The 22,134-nt window shown below is 42.3% G+C and overlaps 1 protein-coding gene across 4 annotated transcripts in view; it reads right to left on the bottom strand.

The window, feature by feature from the left end:
* CSMD2 (CUB and Sushi multiple domains 2) overlaps nucleotides 1-22,134 on the bottom strand; it is a 560,963-nt gene that overhangs the window by 387,948 nt on the left and 150,881 nt on the right. For all 4 annotated transcript variants that reach the window (XR_007770925.1, XM_050932578.1, XM_050932579.1 and 1 more), the window contains exon 4: nucleotides 6,246-6,440. Coding sequence is in view for 3 of the 4 variants with exons in the window: in XM_050932578.1 (XP_050788535.1) it covers nucleotides 6,246-6,440 (195 nt within the window). In the remaining variant the exon portion in view is untranslated. The remainder of the gene's footprint in view (nucleotides 1-6,245; nucleotides 6,441-22,134) is intronic.

The following is a 22,134-nucleotide window of genomic DNA, read 5'->3' as shown; positions in this document are numbered from 1 at the left end:
ATCATCTCAACTTATGGGACTTCTTGCTCCAAGTTATGATGCTACAATAAGCCAAAATAATGACATGTTTACTACGAAGGTTTCTGGTTTGAACAGCCGCTTAACAAGATACTGCCAGGATAATTCATTTCTGAAAATGCCTGCTTATTTCTACTACTAAAACAGTAACACGTTAGACTGTTAAAACAAGGACTTGTGAAGGGAGAAGGATGATCTGTTAGAGCCCTGAGTCAGACGAAAAGGGATCAATTCCCAGTTGTGGTACAGGCCTCCTGTGAGAGCCTAAGCAAGTCACTTAACCTCTCTGTCCGTCAGTTCCCAGGCTTTAAAATTGGAAACAACATCATTTTGCTCCCTCACGGGGACATTAGGAGGAAGGATACAGACATACTTGTGAGGTGCTCAGATGGTGATGAGGGCCATACTAGCACCCAGAAAGAAAATGGAGCGTACAGTCATGATTTGTATGGCAGTAGCACCTAGGAGCCCCAGTAACAGACCAGAATCCCATTGCGCTAGGCACTGTACAGACACACGACAAAAAGCCCCTGCGCCAAAGAGACACGCAATCTAAATATAAGATCAGCAACAACAGGTGGACCAACATCAATGAGGGAGGAACAATGAAATGAGACAACATTGGTCAGCCTGATAGGTGGTGGTTTATCCCTTCTTTCTAACTTCTGCTCTCCCCTCAGGCCCTTTTAATGCTTTTTAGGACAACAATATTTTCTCTTAAGCATGGGCCCACCTGTTTACATTATAGAGACAGCAACATTAGACCAGTTTGCTCTCAAAGCAGCAGTTCCCATGATTACAGCGCTCTTGTATCTGGACCTCAATCCTCAGAGGTTTTTAAGGCCTGGCTTGACAAAGCCCTGGCTGGGATGATTTAGTTGGTGCTGGCCCTGCTTTGAGCAGGGGATTGGACTAGATGACCTTCTGAGGACTTTTCCAACCCTAATATTCTATGATTCTATGACATGACACTTAATCCTGATTTCAGCAGCCTGACCCATCTCTAATGTGTCCATTATAGAAGGGAACAAGCTAGAAATATTTCCAGAAAATTCACTTAATAAAGGTTTGTCCCCCAAGGAGAATTGTTTGCTCCCTTTTGTTATGAGGAAGCACTGGCTAAATGGAATAAGAACAAAAAGATTCTCCCCAGCAGCTTTATCCCATAGGATGTAGGGAAAGGAATTTAATTTTGTGGGATCCTCTAGTTAAAATACTAGTGCCACACTGCTGCGAGGCATCATAGAGAGTAAGTGTTCCTTAGATGGAGGATTAAAAAAAAAAACAAAAAACCCAGACACCACTCATTTATGTAAGACTAATATATCATCAGATATAATGCAAAATATTCCTCCCTCCAACAGCCCTGGTGATGCCTTCCCCAATAAGTACATACAGCTGCCGATATACATTTTTATTTATCTTCTACCGCAACATGATGTTACAGTAAAACAATGAGGAGTCCGGCGGCACCTTAAAGACTAACAGATTTATTTGGGCATAAGTTTTTATGGGTAAAAAGCCCACTTCTTCAGATGTTATAGCATAGACTGGATGTTGGGGAAAGCAGGTGCAGAGCACTGTGAATCTACCTGAAAGAAAAAATGTGGCAGAGAGAGACGAAAGAATGAATCAGGTCAATAACACAGAACCCAACTCACAGACTTCAGAGAACATGCTTCCAGTGCTGGCTGTGCAGGGATGTGACCTTATTTTCCAGAACAAAATATGTTACTTAAGACTATTCCGCCTCCTAACGCAACTGCAGGTGTTGTTACACGGTTTATGCTCAATTTGATTTAACCACTGAACAAGATGCTAATGTTTACATAAAACGTGGAAAGGGTCGTAGCACCAGCTAAGCAAAGCATTAGAATTCACAGCGTGAGCTGCTGTTCCTGCCTTTCACTTTATAGCATCCTACTTACAACAAAACGCAGGATAAGAGGTAGCAGAGGGTGATACTGACTGAGACAAGTCTGATTTCAGGTCTGATTTTGCCCCCTCTCCCCCATCAGTGAACATCTGGAGTAACTCTTTTGGCGTCTATATAGAGCTATGCTTATGTAAAAACTGATGAAAGACAAAGGAAGTCAGCCTATTTCTAACGTCACCATCTATACTCCAAGAGCCATTTGCAGGGTTTGAAGATGGGGCTTTGTGTTGCAAGAACAGGCCTCCAGCACTTAAGCAAAAGGCATTGGCTAGCTGTAGTAGTAGTACTGATGTGTTACTGAGTCTCTTACACTATTCCACGATCATAATAATAAATAATAGCTCAAAAAACAAAGCATGCCCTTGGAGCTCTAGGGCAGTTGAGATTCTCAGCAGAGATAAATGGCTTCTTTTCTTCTGCCCATCATATTGATTCATAGTTAGAATCAAATGAATAGGTACAACGGTTGCTATTAAAGGCTACGTCCAGACTACCCGCCATATCGGCGGGTAGCGATCGATTTATTGGGAATCGAGTATTCCCGTAGCTGAAGTTGAATATCTTACATCAACACCACCACCACCACCCCCTGCTAGTATAGACATGGCCAAAAAAAAATCCACATTTGTCAGCAGATACCACACAGCAATACTTCAGATAACTTCAGCTTTTCGCTGTAATTGTAATACAAAATAACTACGAACAACAACAACAACAACAAAGTGGCTTCTATTTGCAAATGTTGGCTTGTTAGTTGCAATCACGGTCTTTATTCTTTTTAAACAAATGTGTGTTATTCATCTGGCGGATGGCAACAAATTCTTTGGAACCACTCACAATCTAGGTGACACTGGTTCCTTTCAAAATACATCAGTTCCTTAATAGTTAAAGGAATATACACAGTGCTATAGTACAGTAAAATATGCAGCATCAGGTCACATTACACATGTCTCAAATACCCATCTGTGGCCCCTACCAGAGGCATCAGAAATTATACGCTATCTTTTTAAACCTAAAAATAACTCGACAATTGTGCAATGTTCTACACTGTGAACAAATTCCTTCCTGACCCATGCAGCAATCAGTTTATGCCCTGAAACATGTGACTGACCTATTTTAGCTCACACAGCTAAAAATATTGGTCATAAGGTTATCCAGCCATTTCAAAAAAGAATCCAGATACAGTATTTGACTGATTTCCTAAGGCAAGGAAATCCACAGGCTGAATACATGATGTGCAGACATTGAGAAAGTCTAATTTCAATCAAAGAAATATATATTTCTATTCAGGCAGTAGCTCTGAAGACACATTATTTTCCCAGCAGAATAAGACACTAAAACCCTTTTGCCTTTATGCAAATCTTTTGACCCTTGCAGTCATTACAATCTGTAGTGCCAGTCTAACAGTCAGACATGAATTTTAAATCTGATCACTGAAAAACCTGGTATGGTAAAATCAGTTCATATGGTTGGGCAGGTTCTCAGTTCTCTATATTGTCAATTTCTTGTCCGTTTTTTCTGCTTTCTACATTTTTGTATCAACTGTAAATATTATGGGACTAGACCCCAGGGAATCTGATGTTTGCTGCCACTACATTCAGTGAGCATTTACCATTAACATCAAATGGTGCAGAATTCAACCCAAGTTTTTAAGTCTACTAAAACAATCAGCAAACATCTGACTATAAGCTGCACAGAATGGGTAACCTTTGGACTCATCACCACATGATACCGCTTGAGCAAATAAACTGATTTGAAACAAATTAATACTTGCCACAAAGCAATGTGACCATCATGGCATATTTTGACATTTTTCAATTACAAGTATATGAAATATCAAGAAAGTGATGGTAATTTTATGGGTGGTAATTAGTAACCTTAATAGCTTCCTGAACAACAGGATTGCACACAGGTAAAAAGACCATCTGCAGCAAAATCAAATAAAAATTACAAGGGTTATTAATCCTTATGCTCCAAGGCATCAGCACGTGCTGGGGTCAGGAGGCATTGCCTCCCTTATGGAATGGCATTGCACAAATACCTTTAAATAGTGGGGCAATGTTTAACCTGTCTCTCAACCACTGGCCCTTGTCAGAGATAAGATGTCAGATTAGATGGAGCATTAGTCTATTCTTGCATGGCATCTCCTTTAATCTGAGAGCGATCTGACATTTTATGCCATGTTTCAGCCTTGAGGGTGCTTTTTCTTTTCCTTTCCCTCTCCAGCCAAGTTGTAAACACACCGAAGAATAAGGGTTTATGATGGAAGCACCAATTTCGCACGAAACTAGAAAGTCAAGACTGAGGATGCTAACTTGGAGATGAAAAATGAAGGAGGTAAAACATCCCTCTCCAGCACCAACCTACGCATCAACCACTCCTGTATTGGGACCCTGGGTAACACACAAGAACAATGGATAAGCAATAGAGCAACAAACACAATAAACAGCAGGAACCATGACTGCATGACTCATCGAGGGAAGTGTTAGGAACATAAATCATCAGGCAAACAATATTTTTGTATTTAAAATTCAAGATGTACGCTCCGGCTCAGGCTTGCTAATTGATTACACAAGCAAAGGGTCAATAAAAGACCAATACTAGATGTCTGCTGAAGTACATAAGGAACTGAACAGAAATGAAGTTGGGAACCAGCAACTATTTTGGTAAAACAACACAGACACTTGTATATTTACTGACAATCCAGCCCCCTGAAGCTCCCTGAATCCACAAAGGATGATCAAGAAGCAATTCTCCAAAGTCATAAGAAACTAAAATTCCACTAGCTCCTGGAGGCTGCAGCCCTTTACATGAGCAGTGCTTTAAATCAACTTTTACCTCCTGTATAAAACTTTCTCCAGGTCAGAGACTTTATGCCTATTTCTCTGCTGCCTTCTACGGTGCGCAGCTTGTAACCAATGCAAAGTGGGTGGCAAACCCTACCCTATCCAAATGGTAGGGTGTTATAGGTGTGAATGACGGCAGAAGATGCAGACAGCAGGCCCAAATTGCAAAGCAGTGGAGAATTAGATTCAAGGGCAAGCTTTCTAAGTCAGCCTGGCCTTGCTTATTTGCCACGTTAATAAAGCCGGCCTATTAAAACTGGCCACAATTCATTCTGCTTATTAAAATACGTGGAAAAAGCAAAAAGTCACCACGCTGGAGCTGAAGTCCCTAGACTCAAAGCCTCCTTTAACACAACAAACTAGCTGTTCTATTGTCTGTTTCCAACACAACTCTCAGCCTGCTGTCTCAGTAGGTCACCTACCCCGCAGAGCAAAGGGTATTGGGACTTTTTAAATGACCCTGTTGAAGCTCTTGTTTCGGTCAAAATGCACAGTAGGAAAGAGAAAATGATCGGAAAACACAACATGGGGAACACGAAGACGAGAGGATGCCATGACGGAGCCTATCAACCAGAGTCAGAGAATGTGGAGATGGAAGGTAACTATTACACTGCCTTGCTTGTGCCCCGTTCCAGGGAAGGATTGTTCCCCATGGCTTATTCTCCAGCCCAGTCTGAAACAATGCGGGCTATGGACCCTTCGCTATTTCCCCTGAGGAGACTATTCCAACATCTTACAGTCAATCAGTTGCAGAAACATACCTCTGAACACCAAGGCACCCCTCATTTGAGAGGCAACCAGAGATCTCCATCCCTTGCAAGTCTGCTTTATAGTTCCAGGGCATAAGGGTGCACAAAGTCGTGTGCAAACCCTCGCCCTTGGGGTGAATTTCACCTCCTAAGTACAGAGTGAACCCAGTGACATGCATGCAGGACAAAGCTGGGGCCATGTGAAAAGCTGCACTGGAGGAATGAGCATGAGGTTGGGAGATCAAGAGGTGCCAGGTTCTAATTGTGGCTCTACCACAAAGCCTCTCTGTGGCCTTGGGCAAGCCATTTAACTTCACTGTCTCAGTTTCCCCATCTGGGGATGATAATGGTAATGGCCAGGGACTGTGAGAATCAGTTAATTGAATGGTTGCACACATTTAAAGCACTGTAAAGCACTATATAAACTGAAAGTATTATTGTTCTTGCACATCTCTGGAGCTTTAGGGATTCTGTTAAAATGAAGCCTGGCTCTCAAGTGTATCTTGTTTGAGTTTCACCGGGTTTTGTTTTGAAACCAATATCCCACCAAATGCAATGATGCCAGTCCCATGGAACTGCTCATTCTGCAGCATCTCTCATTCCATCTACAGCGGGAGGATCTTTCTAGCTATAGTTTTCTCATGATCATTAGTTTGTGTTCACTGATCTAAAGATTCACGTAACGAAGCACTTTACCTCTGCAGGAGGGCAGTGGAAAATCCCAGGAGGCACTGTTTTCCGAACTGGCATGGCAAGTGAGCAAGGCATGTCCCTCCAGAAAGAAGCCTGGGTTGCAGCTATACCTCACTTTGTCTCCAATGCTGAACGTCGTCCCTTGCTGGATTCCATTCTGGAGTCTTCCCGGGTTTCCACATGTATGACTCGGTAAAACTGCCAGAGAGAACATTGTTCCCGGTTAGCGAGAGATGGCAAATTCCATAGCCTCAATTCAGTTAAGACACCCTTCTTCTATTTTTGCCCCATGTATTATTACAAGGTTCATCACATCAGATACAGAACCCAATGATATCATTAAATAAATGCAATGTCAGTTTGGCACCATTCCAATACCAAAGCAAACATATCACTTAAAATGCAAAAAGCAAGCTCACTGACCATAGGATTTACCACATTGATCAGTTCATGACCCATCAAGTTTGGTATGTTACCTTCCCTAGTGATAATGCTTCACAAAAGGGTAACCTCTCCCAGTAACTCACTTGAACAACTGTGCCAAACTCTGCATAGGAGAGCAGACCCTCAACTTCTATAAGGAATCTGTGACCTTCTGTACCTTGGGAGAGTGCCCTGTAGCCCCCCATATTCCTCATTTATATATGATTGTGATCTTACATATAAAGCATGCCTTGTAAGGTATCAGAGGAAAGGTTATGATCTGCTAAAAGTCATTTATTTATAGATAATTAATGCATATGAAGTTATGAGAATTGTGTTGTATGGCTGTCACTAAAACATGCTGTAACTTGGAGAATCAGCCAGATATTAGCTCCCCAGAGGCAACAGCAAGGAAAGTAACCAACACCCGGGGCCGGATGTCAATCAACCCATTAACAACCATTGTCCAGCAAGGCACAACGCAGTGACTCACTTGATTGAGGCCACACCAGGGGAATTGCTCAACCTTGCCTGGAAACTCAACAATGCACCCAGACATGCCTGGATTTGTGCTTTCCAAGCACATTGTCTGTTTTATACCCTCAGCCCCTGTGGCCACATGCTGGGCCTTTCTCCTTCACCCACCTACTCTGCGTGCTTATATTTTATTTTATTTTATTTTGGTAACTAACTGACTTTTTGCTATCACTTAATATCACTTAAAATCTATCTTTTGTAGCCAATAAACTTCTTTTACTGTTTATCTTTACCAGCGAGTTTGTATGAAGTGTGTTGCAAATCTGCTCAGGTTTTGCAAAGACTGGTGTATATCCACTTTCCATTGATGAAGTGGTGAACCAATTAATAAAACTGCATTGCTTATCTTGAGCAGTGCAAGATGGTATATTTCTGAGGTACAGTCCTGGGAGCTGAGGGGAGATTTGGCTGCTGCCTTTCCCTGTGTGATTCATGAGTGGCTCTGGGAGCATTCATGCAATCTAGCTAGGTGTTGGGTCTTCACATGCAGTTGCGCTGAGTGATCACAGCACCTGGAGGGGTTTGCTGCTGGTCACTAGCAAGGCATTGTGAGAGAGAGCTGAGGCTGGAGAGAGTTCAGGGGGCACAGCAGTCCCACAGTCCCAGGCTGCACCCCAGGGATCCCATCACAGAATCAAGATATTTTCTCTATCCATTTTAGGTATTTACAGTATGAAAATTTCAACAAATTATGTTTTACTCAGGAACTCAATGTTATTCAATGGAATCCATCAGGCAGGGCACAAAGTCTTCTGCAATACAGGTGAAATTTTATAAGTCTTTGTGTAATGGTATATAAAATGGCAAAGTCTGGAATTAGCAATTACTCTTAAGACAAAAAGGCCCAAAGATCAGCACTTTAGGTTTCACATATATGGCTATAGCCTCAACTAATATAAAATTAGCATATCTCCAATAAAGGCAACAGTTACACTGATTTACATCAGCTAAGGATCTGGCCCACAATATCCAATTTTAATGTCAAGTAGGCAGAAGCAGCAGAAACTGTAATAAATCCTACAATTTTTCACCAATGCCTCTGTTCAGCAGCCCTAGAGAATTAGTAGCAAACTCTACAGGCCCCCATAAAACACTCCAAAAAGATCAAGTCTATTCAGGTTTTTAGGGCCTGATGCACAGCCCAATAAAGACATTGAAAAGACTATCACTGGCCTACTCGGCTTTGAATCCGGCCCTTACAGACAACCCCCTTCCTCAGCAATGCAACACTGCAGAAAATATAATGGAGAAGAGTTTCTGTTTCAGAGCCGATTTAGTGTTTACTGCACATGCAGGAATTTTGTCAAGGGCATGCACAAAAAGGCTGAATTCCTGAGAGCACAGGGAACTTTAGTTTGAGAACCTGCTAAGGAGAAAAGCAAAAGTAACAGCAAAATGAGATGCTAAGTATACAGAGGAGGTAGCAGAGGAAAATAAAGCTAGAGCTATGTACAGCCAGGTGAAATGAAGTGAACATTCATAACGATGTATTTAGTCACTGTAATTGGCGTAACGGTACCATGCTACCGCCCTGCCAAAAGGAAACATTTTAAACCAGTGACTCAATTTTCTGCTGTGCCATGCACAGAAAGCCAGACCCAGCTGGTAGAACCTGCATCAAATCACTGTAGACCTCCTTGCATCTAAAAAAAGGCAAGACACTGCAGGAAGGAGTTCTATGCCTCCATCTATAAATAGACACTGTCCATTGAAGATGAGGCAAGACTTGGCTGTAATGGGGGGATTCTTTTATTGAGGCTGCTGGATAGACAGACAAAATGACTGACCGACCCTGTGGTTCCCTAGCGCTCCAGTTCCCAGGTTAAACAGAACCTGAGTTGCCAAGGGTTCCATTCATTGTAATGGAAGATGCATCTAAATCTTTTTTGGACTGTTTAGAAAACCTCAGCGCTGCCTCAGTTTCCCCTCCCACCCTTTTTTCCATCTCGTCTCCTTAAATTATAAGCTCTTTGGGAATGGGACCATCTCTGACTAGATGTCTGTACAGCATCTAGCACAATGGGACCCTGATCTCAATTGGAGCTATTGTAATACAAATACTACTTCTAATAACAATGGCTTCCCCTCCCTGTGCCTCAGTTTCCCCTAGAAAGCCTCTTAGATACCATGGTGATGCCTACCTATACTGGTATATACTACCTATACGCAGATAGAGCAGAAAAGAAAGAAAATAATGCTTATGGCTAAGCCTTTGGAAAGTGCTTAGAATTAAGCACTTTACATTAAAAGTGCCTCTGTAGAGTCCACTAATAGGCATTCACCCACAACTTTGAGAAACACACATGCAGTTACTAGCCATATTAAAAGGAAATTCATAGGTGGGGGGAGATGTTGTTAAATATGCCGAATGGGTTGAGAATCGGTGTAGAACTAATGTTTCATTTTCTGCAATGACACTCAAAGACCCAATTTAATTAAATTACTAATGTCACATTTTTTAATGTACCCAATCCTGCTTTTGTGCTTTCTCCCTTTAAAATTAATGACTGGAACTTCACTATAAATAAGAATCTATCATTTTTAAAAGTCACTTTCTAACACTAGCTGCTCTTTATTTAACAAACTGTTAAGAAATCGGACAACCCCGACCTGCATCATATCTTGAGATCATCTTTGAAAAATGGGATCTCATTTAAAAATTCTGCTTCATTTGTCTACATTAACTAACGTCGTGTTACTGGGCAGACGATGCCCAGAGGCCTTTGGCACATAGGAGATAAGACGGCGCTAGCTCATTGTTCACGTCAGGTTCAGTCACGAGCCCTTGCCACATGCCTTTGCTGGGCAGAAGGACGCACCCTCTCACCATGTGCCAGAAGGAGAACAGGCTCCACAGAGCTGCTTCTCCTCCTTCGGCCCATACGGGTTGGGGGTAGGCAGGCACATCAAGTGGCTGGATCCTTTGTCCGCCACATCCTTGAGGCTACGCTGGGGCAGAGAAGGAAGTAAATCTGCCCCAAGACAAGGGCTAGCATAGACTATTTCCTTCAGGAGCAAGGGGAAAGTCAAGGACCATGTGACTCTCACTGTCGCAATCAGCTTACTGCCCTGCTCCTGAGCCAAGGCAGCTACATGCTGCTTCTGACTAGGGCTGTACTGTAAGGTGACAATAGAGGCCTTTGAGCAGCATCGCCCACCTGGTTCATTCCAACAGCAACACAAGCAAATGCCTGCCTTTGAGTTCCGTGCATGGCTGATAGGGCCCACTACTTATACTTGGCTGTACCTAACCGCCAGCCACTTTGATTGCCTGTGAGGTTAACAGAACTGAGTTATTTACCCAGATGTCACATAGAATAGTATTACTGAAGCTTTGTCCTGCCCATTCACCAATTCCACTGCAAATTGGCAGCATAGATTTTTCTTCCCATAAGAGTTCCTAATCATCAACATAATATTTTCCAGTGACTGCATGGAAATGAATGCCACCATAGACCAGATTGATACAGCTGAATTAAAGCTCCTGGCTTTTGTTTGAACTAAAAGTCTGTTTCTATGTATGATAAATTGATGGCAGTTTGGTTTATCTATCTTGGTTTTAACCCAGTGTCAAGTTGTAGCCTTTTTTGCTATGGGAGATGGGGGTGAGAATTTAATGTATTATTAATAATAATAATTGTTATAATTATATATTATTATTATTATTATTATTATTATTATTCCAATAGCACCTAAACGGCTCAGCCAAGATCCAGGCCCTATTGTGCCTGCAACAGCGCTACAGATTTGGAGGGAGCCAGAAGAGAGCTGAGCACCTGCCACTGTCTCTCCTCACTGCCAGCTAAGCACAGCACTTGCCAGAGTTCACCCCAGGCCCAGAGACACACTCGTTCTATTTCAGAGACCCCAGTCCCTTCACTGTCTTCTCTCCTCCCATTCCTTTTTGTGCTCCATTGTTCTCAACTGGCTCCACTTGGTTCTCACCCCATTTCATCCCTACGTTAAGCATCACTCCGCTGGACGATTTCAAAAGATAGTGGGAGTCACAACAGCCACAACTTGCTGCCTGTCCTCCTCATTCCTGTTCATTAGAAATTAATGAGTAGTTTTGAAGTCATCAGATGTGACTCGGTGCATCCTTGGACACAATCCCACCGTCAAGGCGTATTCAGCCTAATTGCATCAGCCTTTCCTAAAACGCCCCGGCTCTCTTCATCAGCTCAAAAAAAAAAAAAAAGATGCTTCCCATCCCATTCGTCATGTGAAACAGTTGAGCTATTGCACCATTTCAGGTAGCTTCAAACACTAACAACAACAACAATCTACTTATTAGCCATTCAGAGTAAATGTCTTTGCTGGCTCCTATTCAGATTAATCTACAGACCTATTTTCTCCCTTTATATTGCTCGAGTGTAAAATAACTCCAACATTTAATAGATCTAGTGACTTTCTCCTACTCTATTACCCTATTTACATGGCTAAAAGAAACATTTTTATGGCCTGAATTATCTATGGTTGTTTATAACGGTGATATTTCAACGCTATTGTTTTTCTAACCTTGAAGCCTTAACAAGGAGCACAACTTTTATGATATGGGGCCTCATGTAATCTCCTCTGTCCCAATTCATTCAAATCCCAGCAAAAAAACAAAGCCAGTGCATATGTGGGCTCCAGAATGCAATGAATGCAGCAAAACAGATCTTCAAGAGGCGTTAGAAGGAACTGAGTGATAAAGTGAGATGGGCAGAACTGTCAAGATACAACTAACTCAGACACCTCTGCGTATCCTAGAAACATTTTCAGAAGTTTCCTTTCAGTTGCTTTTGCATTCCCTTGTGCCTCCTGGATCCATTTGCAGTTAGAGGTTGAAGCTCCGAAATGCCATGGAAAAGGCAACTCTTCTAATTCCAGTCCAACCTAGAACAGGAAGTTCCAGGAATCTCCCAAGAAAAACAAACAAAACATCCACACAGTATTTTTCACCATCCCAGAAACAAGCAGGCGATGGAAACCTTACAGGAGAGCATGTTCCCATGAGATTTCCAACTCTGAATGCCAGTCACAAGAGTATCCAGGCTTCAAGTGCTGCCAGGCCCAGACCAGGACATGCTAAGATTTGCCTATCACTTCCTTAGAGTATAAGGTTGCCTTCTTTTCCCCAGACGTCTGGAGGATCATAGGAGGGGCAGGCTTGAAACAGAATAGAAAGGGCGTCCGACACTCATCATGCCTCATGAACAACCTTCCCATGCTTACGAGTTCATGACCGATCAGGAGTTCCTTTTTCAGTGGATTTTTCCATGGCAATCTGAGGGTCTTCCTAATTTAAATTCACATCAATATACTTCAACAATTTGCTGCTGACAAAGCGAAACCCTGGATCCAAACAACCTGCAAGAGCTGATGTGTCCAGGCAGAGGTTGCAGAACCCAAACCAAGAGCCAACACCTGATTTTTAAAAAAATCCTTAATTTTATTAATTAATTAATTAGCACATAACATGTCACTGCTCTGCCACACCAGTACACGCTACAGTACAAGGAGGGAAGAGGAGAGTTAAAAATCATTAGAGATAGATGGGTTTTGTTTACAGGGAAGAAAGCTTTCTATTTGGCTACCTAAATAGTCCATATCTATTTTGGCAGAATCTCAAGAGTGGAACCTCGCAACTGCATTCCTATTCCTGATGGACTCAACATCACCAGAAGCCAACCCAGGGAGTAAACTGAATTTACAATTCTTCCTTTTCTGCAGGGGTGAATTGTGATAAGAAAGCTTAATACCAGTAAAAAGCCTATGCAGCCCGGAAGTACTGCATGCATTTTGCTGGAACCGGGGTGAATTTTGACTGAGGTGAAGAAATACCATTTTCTCCTTTCCCTGCCCATAACTTTTCAGCTAAGTGCTGGGGATGTTCTACAGTTCTTTAATGTATATCATCTGTGTTTGAGTCTGATCCATTTTAGTTCAGAAGGACATTTTTAACCTTCAGAATAAGTGTTCACCATGTGCTCCAGAAAAGGAAATAAAATGGTATCTTTTTCATTTAATTGTATTCTTTTTTATGTCATGATTCATTTCCAGTACAGATGCTCCCTGGGTTACGAAAGACCCGACTTATGCAAATTTGCATTTATGGAAAGTTCCATAATCCAGAAATAGGATTTTCGAGTTGTGGAAATTTTTGCGTAACGTATGGGGTATACATTTCCGACTTACGCAAAATTTGAGTTACACAAGGCTTTCCGGAACTGAACGACTGCATAAGTCGGGGGGCGTCTGTACAGCCAAAAGAGATAAAGCTAAATGAAAACTATTTTCTCCCTCTAATACTTCTTTGTTTGCTAAAAAACAGATACTTTCAGACAGTAATGAACAAGGATGCTTCATCATCCATCTTATTTGTGGTAGTAGTTTTGGTGCTTTTTTGCAGATCCGCTTTCAGTTTTCAATTTCACTTGCTACGCTGTGGGGCAAATTTGCCATTTTCTTCCAAGAGTACCATGCAGGCAAATAAGGAGCCTTTAAATCAGCCTAACAAAAAAGAGAAATCATTCCTTAAGGAAATAAGATTTAGCTGGGCCCCACCTATATCACCTCACCATTTACATGTTCTTCAGTATTTTTTATTTCCCTCAGCCCTTTCACTCTGAGCGGATGGATAAACCCGTCAGGGTAGAACAAGTGACCTGGACACCTTTTCTCATCCTAGAAACACTTTTGGAGGCTGCCTTTCAGTTGCCTTTGCATTCCCTTGTGCTTCCTGGATCCAGCTGGAGCAGGCATCAAATTGCCATGAGAAAGGCGACTCTTCTGCTTCCAGTCCAACTGGAGACAAGCAGTTCGTTAGTAAAGCACCAGCATATATGCCAACATATCATCACACAATGGTATCGGAGACACTACATTTTCCCTGTACTTTGAATAAGAAATGATTATTCTATTCCAGACCCACTGTTAATTGAGTCTATTTAGGCATCTATAGAACCCCAGTTATAGTACTATTCATGTGTCTACCCAATATGTATGGATTTATCCTCACGACTCCCTTCTGAGATGGAAGTAATAATTCTTTTCTATTTTACAGATGAGGAACAGAGCCAGAGAAAGGAAACAACTCACCTAAGGCTGCAGATGTCTGTGCAGATCTGTGAACAGAACTCAAGTCTCCAGAGTTCCAGTCCAATGTCTTAATCACAAGCCCTTCCTTTCCAATTGTTGACTTTTTTAATATATAGCAAGTATACACCTGTACAGAGCACATCACAAACAGACTGTGTATGTCAATGACCAAGAACTTAATGGCCACTATGTTTATCTTCGCTATGGTTTCCTAAGACTACAGACTTTAGCTTCCATTCAGCAAAACACTTTAAGCACATGCTTGAGACATATTCTGTGGGATTGGAATGCATACTTAACTTTAACACATAACTGATCAGCTGAATCAGGACTTTATTTCTGAACATCCATTCTTCAAAGCTTTTCCTTAATAGCTTCTGAGGCACTGAAAGCTTCATTGAACGCAACAATGAAACGTGCCTTAAGAGATGCAACACCTGACCTATTTCTACAGTCCATTTTGCTCAGAAACATTAGCCGCCGATGTGCTTCATTGACTACAGACTTGAAAGAAAATAATGTAGAGCTTTAGCTTCCAATTATTTTCTCATGAGCATAATTTTGCTAGCATGGGTCCCAATACATCAGTCAACTCATCTTCCACAACGCACCTCAGCACATGCTTTACGTTAGGCAAGTGCGTAAGACTCACCGATTTCTATGAGATTTAGGAGAGTTATGGACGTTTGCAGTACGAGGCCATAGGCTTCAAATACAAAGCACAACAATCGAAGAAGAGATCTAGTAGGTGTCCATATTCAAGTAGCTGCCAGGGGCTTAGGAAAGACAATGCATGGGAGGCACTGTGATCACCTTACTCATGCAGAGCAGTCTCTCACTCCGAGTAGTCCCACTAAAAATCAACAGCGCTGCACGACAACAAGATAGCTGAATCTGGCCTGTTATAATTAATCAACTAATTAAGGAGAAAATGTATCACAGATTTCCTACAATCAGTTTGTCATTACAAGCAGAATTAATGAAAGTGGCTTTATGAATCACATTTTTTAAAATCATCTGTTTTGAGCACTGATAGCTAGGGGAATAAACACAAATAACAACATCACACGCAGAAAGGTCTCCTGATAAGTGACGAGTAGGCATCTGCAACATTTGGGACTTCCAGCTATTTGTTATTTATTCTTCTGAATTTAAATATAATTACCTTGCTGAGTTCAGAAGAGAAAATGTGGCCAGGATGAAACCTCTGACACAGGCTCCAATTCAGCAATCCATACACAGGCCATGAATCAGGGCAGAGTAGCACTGCATGAGTTTTAAGCTGATGCTTAATTCCCATTGATTAAAGGGGATCTTACGTATCCTTCCTGAACCAGGGTGCGTTCTGGAATTGGGACCCTATTCAGCAAAGCACTTAACTTTAAGTATATGCTGCAGTCCCACGGCCTTCAATACATGTTCATAGATTTATGATTCATAGATTTAAGGTCAGAAGGGACCATTATGGTCATCTAGTCTGACCTCCTGCACAACCATGCCACAGAATCTCACCCACCCACTCCTGTAACAAGCCCCTAACTTAAAATACAAGCTTACAATCAAGCACACGCTTAAGTGTTTTGCTGAGTCGGAACGCACTTAAGCAGGGGTTTAAATGCTCTGCTGAACTGAGGTCTAACAGCTTTTATGGTAAGAGTAATAAAATTAAACGAGTTTGCTTTTTCATTATTTCTTTACTTTTAATCCTTGTTCAGGGCCAAAAGTTTCAAGATAAAAAACGAATCCTGTGTTCTCTTCATAACATCAAAGGCCAGAAACAAAAAGCAGGTACAGGGAAGGTTATCAATAAACGAACCAAACCACTACACAGATACCACATAGCTCTAGCCTTCAGGTGCCAACTCTGCATTTAATATGTTTCCCTACTTTATGCATAACACTGGTGTGGAAAAAGGGTGCGAAACTTGGAAATCCAGATCTGAAGTGATTCTATCTAGACACTGGGTGCCAGTGTTGATCCACTTAGTATTATGCTAGAGAGTTTCCCTTTTGACAAGGGACACTTTTCATTTTGTAAAGAAATGATTTAAATAGTTCCAACTGTAGAGGCTACAAAGTTTGTCATCTTATCGACCTTCTCTAGCTACTGCCGGCTGCAGAGGAATAAAAACTACTGCCAAGTACATTGATAAATAAAGTGGATGAAAAAGTAATCTGAGAGAGAGATTATCTACGATTTTTTTACCCTCACTCTCTTTTTTCGGATGGGAGAGGTGAAGCAGTGCATGTCACAGAAAGTGAAGAGCAATAACAATGCTTAAAGCTGGGCACCCCATAGCCAGCAGTTATATAAACTTCCCCACATCGCTCTGCCAGAATACCAGAATACTCCCTGCTATTCCTCCCATACACAGCTCTGGCAATGCTCCTCAATGCTAACCTGCCACACTTGCCATTTCAACCATTAGCCTTCAAACAGCTTAGTAAACGCTCTGCAATCCTTTCACGCAGCAGCCCCTGCTTTTCCAGTTCTACCCCCTTCCTCCTATACAGCCCTGCCAACCACTGCACCTCAATACTGGCGTATAGCATCCAAGCTGTTCCTGTCATGGGCTGCCTATATCTCTGCCAGAGCACCATGCTCAGTCCTTACCTGCAGTCCTTCTCTGGTAGCAGAGCTTCTGGACCAAGAAACAAAATCAAGCTGAGTTTTCCCATAATCTGTGCTGCTTTTGGAATGGGGATAAATTATCCTCTTAGGAGTGGGGCCTGAAACCTCCACACTACTACACATCTGATACTTTAACTCCAAGTACCTAGTCCAACAAATGATTACATTAAAAAGGCAAAGAAGGGCATGCCAATACCATCCCACAACAGCATTTATTTAATCTGCCCTATTTTCTGTTTCAACCTGCCTTCAGATTATAACTCGTTTTCTCTGTCTTCACCATGAGCCTTCCTGCCCTCCTGCATACCTTTTCAAGTGCTGAACAGCTGTTTTATCCAGTCCAATGGCCAAAATCGGAGGCATTATTGTAACCGAGAATTTGACCATAGCATTACAAAATCGCTACATTAGCTGAATTCCAAATCAGGGAGCGTGTATGTTTCGAAGGGGTGGATATTATACTGCACAGTAGGAAAGTAATTAATAATGGCCTGCAGAAATGCTGAGCTCATAGTACAAACACCTGACCCTGAGATACAGGAGGCGAAATACATTTCACCAAATGGGCCAGAATTCCACTGCCCTCTTGTAGCGATATGTAGCATCCTCTGTCGTGGCACTGGGGAGGTGTATTATTAATTTTTGATCATAAATTATCAGAAAAAAACCCAGAAACAAATTCTATTACACTACACTACAAACAAAGCTAAAACAATATAAATTATGTCACATAAAATGCCTAAGGTCTTAGCCCTGTTTCATGGATTCATTCACAGCAGTCTGTGTTGACCACAGGCATGATTTTGCAAGCTATGCAGTATCATGCATCTAAGAACAGGTTTGAGCTTCGCATGGGTTCACCATCATCCCTGCAGGTCTTTACACACAAGCAGGCAGTGATTCTATCCGAATTCAAACCTTCTTCTGGCAGCTGCTCAGACATGGTGGTTGTGGGGCTGAATAAAGTTATTTTTAGGGCTGCCCTTTCCTTTCAGATGGTCATTTTTTAATCAGACCAAGCTATCTTAGGACCATCAACAATATTTATGTGAGCTAAGACAGGCGTAATCAAACCTCATGCTTCAAGGCATTAAGTGTTCACTAGTGAGACCAAAAAACAAAACATCTCTTGGAACCACTAAGTAAAGCACTGAAAAAATCTACACCTCAGGTGAAGAGAGACATCCTTAGTCCCATGATATCACGATAGATTAAAGTCACGGTCTGGGTGTAAATGATCTCTGACTTTGAGTCTCCAAGCTGGAAATCTCCAGCAAATATTCACTACTTACCTAATAGGCAGCTACAGAATGCATAGTGGTCCACACGTGGACAACATATTTGGAGCTACCAAGCACTGTTCCACAAAGGGTCGTGATTACTAGGACAAGGAACTTGATTTGAAGGTTACACAATAGATACAACAAAGCTGGTCCAAAAATAGGAGGCTGATTGAAAGGGGATTACAGTATTCCATTATTATTACTCCTTCATCAATGGTAGCCTCTACTTCACGCTAGGAGCTTTCCAAAAATTCCAGGAAGATTGTCCCTGCTCCGAGGAGCTCAGAATTTAAGGGTGAGAAAGTGCCAGTCAGAGCAACAATTTCAAAACACACACATGGACAATATATAAATAGTCTCAAAGCAGCATGTAAGTCTGCCATAATATATTCTGTGATGACTGTGTTTGCTGAAGACAATCAGACTGAGATCTAACGACGTGTTAAAAACCTACTGATCAAAATAAAGTTAGCAAAGGAAATTAAAAATGCATATGGTGCGTGCATGCCGAAACCCATGATTGTCCTTGAAAGTTGCCTTGGAATATGCGCTAGCAAATTATGCTAAACTAGCTCTTTGATCTTGTATTTAGCTGTGAAACTTCATCCCTGTCTCAGCCCTGAAGAAGAGCTCTGGGTAGCTGGAAAGCGCATCTCTTTCACCAACAGAAGATGGTGCAGTAAAAGTACTACCTCACCCACCTGGTTTCTCTAGACGCATGGGGGACATACCTATACAGAGGTGCTGAGAACCATAACTCCAGGTAGAACCATATGGGAGCACAGCAGGTGCTCAGCACTTCTGACAAATTAGGCCTAGGCCATCTATTTACTGAGGAGGCTAAACACAAGTATTCCAGCTGGGCTGAGACTATTTAAACCTCATATTGAGGGTTTTATCAGACCGTACCTGAGGAAAGCCAACAAGATGGACGTGTTGGTCATTTGGAGCCTTACTGAAAAACATGCTGTATCATGTGAATGAATCTGTCACCCAGAATGCAACAGGGTGAAGGAACTGTTTTCAGGAGTTTGCAAACCAAAGCCTGAGTTTTAAGAGAATCCTATTTGGACTTAGCTGCTGCTAACAGCTGTTTTTGGGATATGGGCACATACTAGCAATACAATAGCACAGCCTGACAAATAACCACACATGCCACTGTCTCTCTCCATTAAGTCCATTTTCGGGGGGCAGGAGGGAGCACTTGAGTTCACATTCGAGTTCTTCCATGCTGGAAGGTGAGTTCCCTGTCGCTTCTGAGCACACAGCCTGAAGAATGTGGGTATGATTTCATGTGATTTTTGGACATGGCAGAGGCAACAAGCACCGTGTATCTTTCATAAGCTGCCAGCCCAGTTGTGTGGGATATTATAAGACATGTCTTCCTGGGGCACCCACAATCGGCTTGCCGGTTTAGATTGATAACAGTTGTTTTATGATCTTTACATTGAAAGATATAAAACGTGGGAACATCCATTCAACTGCCTAACACTTCTGCAACCGAAATGGCTGCTGATCAGCGTTTACACCTTATTTCTGCCTAACACGCTCTTCATTCTCAGCAAATTTCAAAACAGAAATCTGCAAATGTGGTTACCAGAATAAAAATACCACTTGTAAGGCCAGGCTATGCCCGTACATTGAGAAATGTGTTTGGGCCAATGTAAGCTAGGCACACAGTGAACAGAAATCCGTATCTGGAGCATGAATGTCTCTGAAGAAGCCACATGATCCATGATGGAACACAACACGTTTGCTGCTCATCTCAGATCCAAAGGCAAGGCAGAACAAAGAAAAATGAAAAGCCTAGATAGAAAATGAAGTAAATGCTTTGGGTCTTTTGATGCAAAGGCATTTAGAGAGGTTACTCCCATATAGAAACCTTGTGAGGATAAATATATTTGAAAATAGCATGCAACATAATTCCGTCCACTACCATCCTCCCCATCCATTAGGACATATTTTCAGTGAACCTCTAATTGCATCTCTAGGATTTGTGAGGCCTATTCGGAAATTGCCAATTGCACTGATTCTGAATTTCGCATAGTGCCACTTTTTGTCAGGGGGTTGGTACATAATCACAGAAAAATACAGTTAGAGTTACATAGTCAGAAAGTGAACATATAGGAGAGGTAATACACGGTGGTGCGGTATAAAAGCTTTTTTTGTTTTTCATTGGCATGACTTTGGCATTGTTCATAATTCTTTACAACGTGCATGTACAGCTCCTGGCACAGTGGGAGCCTGATCTTGACTGGGGCCTCTGGGTGCTATTGTAGACTCTTTGGGGGCAGGTTCTGTCTTTCCTGTGTGTTTGTACAGCGCCTAGCACAATCACAGAATCCTAAGACTTGAAGGGACATCGACTGGTCTTCTAGTCCAGTCCCCTGCACCAAGGAAGGACTAAGTATTTTCTAGACTATCCCTAACAGGTCTCTCTAGAATGGCATTGTAGATCAAGCACTGCAATGCAAAGTTAATGCCACCTGGAACGGGTGCAAGAGGGACAATGGAAGAAAAATCCATATGCACATTCTTTTTTTTTTTAAAAAACAAAGAAGGCTATTTGATCAACATTGTCATGGAAACAAAAAATGAAGTTTTATCTAAAGCAGCCATTCTCAAACTTCATTATACCGTGATGCCCCCCTCCCCTTCAGATAACAAAAATTACAACACAACCTCAGGAGTGGGGACTGAAGACTGAGCTTGCCTCCCCAGGTTGAGGAGTCCACACCCCACCGCTCCAGGTGTGGGGGGACCAAGGCCAAAGCCCAGGGGCTTCAGCCCCAGGCAGGGGTCATGTAAACTGAGCCCTGCCACCCAGGGTCTGAAGCCCTTGGGGTTTGGCCCTGGGTGGTGGGGCTCAGGCTTCAGCCCGAGCAAGTCTAATACCAGCCCTGAAGACCCCATTAAAACAGGGTCATGACCCACTTTGGGGTCCCGACCCACACTTTGAGAACCACTGGCTTAAAGGCCATCAAAAAGGAATGTGTATTCATGGAAAGAGAAAGAAGTGAGCCTAAATCTGGAAGAGAAGAGAGCTGGTGATCTCAAAGCTGGCCAGTAGCTGCTTAGGAAACAAGGGGCAGACCTGCATCCGCTGTTAATCAGCCCAGTTCCATTGAAGTCCCCTAGTCTACAACAATTTACCCCAGTTGAGAATTTTGGACCTTTCTCATGCTAGAAGGGATTCACGTAGGAGTTGCATTATAAAGGATAGTCCTTCAGAAGAGCCATGAACTTGGAATCAGCAATCCTGGGTTCAGTTCACACCTCTGCCACTGATTTGGAGCGCAGCTTCCCCTCTCTGTGCCTCAATTTCCCCATTTGTGAAATGGGGGGAAAAGTGAACCACTTGCAAAGTAGGCTGAGATCCTGCCATAGAATGGTCTCTAGAAGTGCTAAATATCAGCATAAACACCAATAGATTATAAGCCCGAAAGCAATTTACAAGAAGGAAAATAGCCAGTCCACCAAAACAAAGCAGCCCAAATCTCTCCGGTTTCTGTCTCTTCCTAAAGAAACCTAAACTGCTAGACTTCAGATTCAAATCAGCGTGCTTTCACATCACCCTATATGGACCCCAACTGTACCCCTAATCAAAATAAATCCTGCTGGGCAAAGGTAACTACCCTGTTACAAGGGGAAAAAAAATCACTCTTAAAATTCTTTTACTCCAAACGGCATTAGCTTCTGACAGAGAAGCAGCAAGAAGAATGTAAAACTGGTCCTCTGGGGATAGAATTCTTTATCTACATGCAGCAGGGAAAGGCAGAGGGGAATCCTTCCTGATCCTTGGGGTGATCAGTTTATGCCTGGAAGCATGAGATCTGATGCCCCTTTCTTAGCATGCACCGCTAAACCTTTAAAAACCATCCAGGTTCAGAACACAAGTCTGACCCCCCACATCCATTACCATTCTTGTACTGTA

The sequence above is a fragment of the Gopherus flavomarginatus genome, chromosome 22 (assembly GCF_025201925.1).
Source record: "Gopherus flavomarginatus isolate rGopFla2 chromosome 22, rGopFla2.mat.asm, whole genome shotgun sequence".
Lineage (NCBI taxonomy): Eukaryota > Metazoa > Chordata > Testudines > Testudinidae > Gopherus > Gopherus flavomarginatus.
Note: the sequence above shows the minus strand (reverse complement) of the source record. Positions and strands in the feature narration are given on the sequence as shown.